Raw genomic sequence first — 4,926 nt, forward strand, 5'->3', positions numbered from 1 at the left:
AAGTTTTCCTATATGCACGAAACAGTTTTTAACAAAATCGTTTTTATTTAAACCAATAACAAAAGTGGAATAAAGTGATATAAAACGGGTTTACTACATAAACAAGTTAAAAAAGTTTGAGTACTTAATAAACCTCATTAAAATGGTTTTACAAAGGAAAATTTGCATATAAAAACAATTTATTAATTTATTACAAAACTTTGATAGAATCTTTTGCTGTACTAATTTATTTTAAGGAAATAGGAGAATATAAGAAAAACATTAAATCAGTATAAATATTAAAGTTTTTATGAAAAATGTTGAAGAGAATTAGAAGAGTGTTTTTAATGTACTTCTTAAAATATTTTCATAAAAATGGAATTATTTTTATTTAAGTATTTAACTGCAAATATTTGGAGTTTTAGTTACACAAAGTATTATTTGTGAAATTAATGTTAATATATATATAACCAGTTTTATCAGAATTCGTTATCAAATCGGTCGCAGTAGAAATCGTAATCGTGACGAAAAACCCACTACTTTCTGATTTTCAGTACGAAAATATACAACCCTGTTGTTCGTGAGCGTCAATCTATTACCTATTTGAGCATCTGTTTGATTTGATTTAAATCAGCTGCTATTTACTTATGTACCAGCTGGATTATTGTGCTGTGCTTAGGTTATTTTTGTGTTAGATTAATAGAAATTCTTCAATAAGAAGTTTGATAATGTTACGCCATTTGTATATTAAAAGTTTAAGGCAAGTGAGGCATAATTGGAATATACGTTTCTTAACGAAAAGCTGCACTACCGCTGATGTAAGTTGCTTTCATTCTCAGCTGTCACTGTTTTTAATGAACTTAGTTTTTAATTTCAGACTACAGAGTTGAATAATGATATAAAACACACTATAGAAAACCATTGGCATAACAGAATAAATGATTTAAAATTTGACCCAACATGTGTGGATAAAAAATTTTATGTACTCTCTATGTTTCCGTACCCATCAGGAAATTTACATATGGGACATGTGCGTGTATATGCTATCAGTGATGCAATAGCACGTTTTTACCGTATGTGTGGTAAAAATGTTTTTCAACCCATTGGATGGGATGCATTTGGTTTACCGGCGGAAAATGCGGCAATACAAAGAGGCGTGGAGCCATCAGAGTGGACAAAGCAAAATATTGAACAAATGAAACAACAATTAAAAGTGTTAGGTTGCTCTTTTGATTGGAAACATGAAATGTCAACATGTGATCCAACGTATTATAAATGGACACAAAAATTATTTTTAATGTTGCATAAAAAAGGTCTTGCTTACCAAAATGAGGTGAGTAATTAGTTAATATCTTTCATACACGTTTAAAAAAAATTATTTCAGGCTTTAGTTAATTGGGATCCAGTCGATAAAACTGTATTGGCTGATGAACAAGTAGATTCAAATGGTTGTTCCTGGCGTTCTGGTGCTAAGGTTGAAAAAAAGTTATTAAAACAATGGTTTATACGTACAACGGCTTATGCAAAGGATTTGCTGGATGGTTTAGATGATCCCACATTACAAGACTGGCGTGATATAATTAATTTACAGCGCCACTGGATTGGCGAATGTAATGGATATGCTTTTCAATTGTTAACCTCAGCTGGAAATCTGTTACGGGTGTGGACCACAAATCCTGAATACTTAAAAGATCCAAATGCATTTATTGTGCTTAAAAGTAAACATTACTTATCAAAAATAAAAAATGCAGAACAACTAACACTTGAAAATCCTTTCACGGGCATAACAATTCCAATATTTTTCAGTGATATACCAAATTATGCCGATAATTGCGATGTTTACTTGGCATCCCCTGGATTTTCAGTAGATGATAAGTTGCTACAAGAAAATATGAATTTAGCATTATTGGTACAAAATATTAATAACAATTTAGATGTTAATACAGCTAAAACAGAAGTTTTGGAGCAAGCAAAACGTTTAAATATCGGCGGACAAAGAGTTTCGGCTAAATTGCAAGATTGGCTAATATCCCGGCAACGCTATTGGGGTACACCAATTCCAATTGTACACTGCGATCAATGCGGCGCTGTGCCTGTGCCAGAGGAGAAGCTACCTGTGTTATTACCACATAAGTCTAATTTAGTTGGGAATAGCAAGGAAGAAAATCAATGTGTATGCCCAAAATGTGGTAATTCAAATGCACAACGTGAAACAGATACAATGGACACATTTGTTGATAGTTCTTGGTATTATTTAAGATACTTGGACTCGACCAACTCTCAAAAAATATTTGATGAGAAATTAATAAAAACCTGCATGCCTGTGGACTTGTATATAGGCGGAAAGGAACATGCCGTTCTACACTTATATTATGCGCGATTTATGAATCATTTCTTACATAGCGTAGGAATGGTACCAACATCCGAACCATTTAAACGACTTTTAGTGCAGGGCATGGTAATGGGTCGATCATATAGAATAAAAGGCACTGGACGTTATGTCACGGAAAATGAAGTAAATTAGTATTTTTGTTTTAATTTATATTATTATAAAGTCAATTACTTTTGATGTAAATGGCTGCTAATAGCAAAATTGTATTCTTCTAGGTAGAAGTTGTAAATGCAAAGAAAAACCAGGCACTTCTCAAAGAAACAAAAGAGCCAGTTGTTATGAGTTGGGAAAAAATGTCAAAGTCAAAACTAAATGGCGTTGATCCTACAGATATGTTTCGGGAATACGGAACGGATACTACAAGACTGATAATTTTAGCTGATGTCGCACCTACATCACATAGAAACTGGTCAAATGCTAGTGAGTTTCGTTATTTAAAGTATTGTATCTCTTTAAAGCACGCATATTTATATCTACTATAGCTTTTCCTGGTATTTTAAATTGGCAAAAGCGTTTATGGTTAACAGTGAATGAGTTTTACGCAGAACGTACCGCTCCAGATAATCAAACAATAGATATAAATGATAAAAAATTTTTGGAGGAGGATGATAAAATGTTCGATTCCAGAAATTTTTATATTAAGGGTGCAACATTCAATTATCGATACGCTCATCAGTTAAGTGTGGCAATATCTAAAATGCAAGGTCTAACAAATTCCTTAAGGGTAATTTCAAAATTATTTGTAATCAGCTAAGTTTTTGAAAAGTTATTTAAATTTTTAGCGTGCTCCTAAAGAAATTGTACGTTATGGTAAACAATTTGAAAGAGCATTAGCTAGCCAAATTATAATGCTCGCTCCAATGGCTCCACATTTTGCTTCTGAATTGTGGTCTAAATTTGCTTCAACGCCAAATCGTTTAAATGCAACCACAGATGAATTACAGTGGGATAATGATGTCCTTTCACAACGTTGGCCAGAAATCGACATGGATTATAAACTGGATTTAACAATAAAGGTACAATTTTTGTATATTTAAATTTTTAATAAAAGTAATACGATTTTATTTTTAGGTGAATGGTTATGAAAACTGCGTTATGAAAATACCGCGTTGTCATTTAGACAAACTGACTTCTAATGACGCTATGGATATTGCTTTTAATACAGATTCTGTAACTTCATATCTTATAGATAAAAAAATACGAAATACAACTTACGTGTTCTATCCTGGCATTGATGCCACATTAAATATATACGTTGAAAAAGTTAAACAAACTAAACAGAAATCTATAAATCCTACGAAAGAATTTGTATCATAAGTTCAAAGTTCATAAAACTTTCGTTTAAAATAATTTTTAAGATAGTATTACTGTAGGTTGTTTTGATTTTCGTTAGCTATTAAATTAAGTTTTATTAATTGTATATTGTGTTGTTGTATTATTTTCTCTAAAAGCACGTTAGGTAAAAAACCTATGTTATTTTAGAAAAATCAGAATATTAGTAGTTAAGTTTTGTATATTATATATGTATGAAAACACTTTTAAATATATATAAAATATATTCATTATTAATAATATAAACATTAAGAGCTATTGCATATTAATTTTAAATAAAGAGAAGATTAAGAGATGGAATTTTTGCAGTTGAATATATGCTACTAATTTTATGAAAATTAGAGTAATGGTAAAAAATGATTAGTTAATATAAATATATGTTAATATTGATTTTTATAAAAATAAATTTGGTAAATATATTATTTTTGAACTGATGTAGATCCTTAACGTATGTAGATCCTAGAAGTACCTAACATAACAAAAAACTAACTTAAAACAATTAAGTACTTAACTTCACTCCTAGCTAGTTGATTATATTCAGTTAAAAAATATTATAATAGTATTTCAAAATTGAGTTCACAGGATAGGTAAATTTTGATAAGCTCATATTATATATACTTTCTTAGTCTAGAGCATTGTAGACTGAAAAAGTTTTGTGGTTGTTATAACTTACTTCTAGTATTTACTATTATAAGTCCTGATCTTATTATCTTATCTTATTATTACCAAGTTTTCTTTTTTGTTCGGAGCTAACAACACTTTTAGTGGTATACTTGTCCTATTAAATTGAATTCATGTGTGCAGTCATCAATAGAATTTCTTCCAACTCTACTGGAAAAAATGTGTATAAGATATTGTTAGTACTTGTGAAACAATCGCATTTCAATGATATGTGTAATGTTATATAAATAATATGTATAGATTGTCTTTTTAATATAAATTAAAAATTAATTTATTGAAACAATATACTAGTTTTTATTACTATTGCTTTAGGTTAGGGATAAAGAAATCTTATGATTAATTATGATTGATTAGTGTTCTTAGTATTTCATTTAGAAAGCATTTTTTGCTTTCTTACGTCGATGATAATTATACTCTTACCTATCTCACAAAAGTTTTTTGATCCGAATCTGGTTAGCAGTTTTTTTTACTAATTATATCGATGATAATTATACTCTTACCTATCTCACAAAAGCTTTTTGATCCGAATCTGGTTAGCAGTT

At 29.8% G+C, this 4,926-nt stretch overlaps 1 protein-coding gene across 1 annotated transcript; it reads left to right on the plus strand.

The window, feature by feature from the left end:
* Positions 1–630: 630 nt before the first annotated feature.
* Positions 631–3,688, plus strand: LOC119680150 (probable leucine--tRNA ligase, mitochondrial). The gene is made up of 7 exons (XM_038092835.1): positions 631–797; positions 857–1,312; positions 1,364–2,494; positions 2,587–2,791; positions 2,854–3,095; positions 3,154–3,387; positions 3,443–3,688. Exons 1-7 carry the CDS (start codon positions 708–710, stop codon positions 3,686–3,688), a joined length of 2,604 nt encoding a protein of 867 aa, XP_037948763.1. The 5' UTR covers positions 631–707.
* The last annotated feature ends 1,238 nt before the right edge of the window (positions 3,689–4,926 follow it).

Source organism: Teleopsis dalmanni, chromosome 1, assembly GCF_002237135.1.
Source record: "Teleopsis dalmanni isolate 2A chromosome 1, ASM223713v2, whole genome shotgun sequence".
Taxonomy (NCBI): domain Eukaryota; kingdom Metazoa; phylum Arthropoda; class Insecta; order Diptera; family Diopsidae; genus Teleopsis; species Teleopsis dalmanni.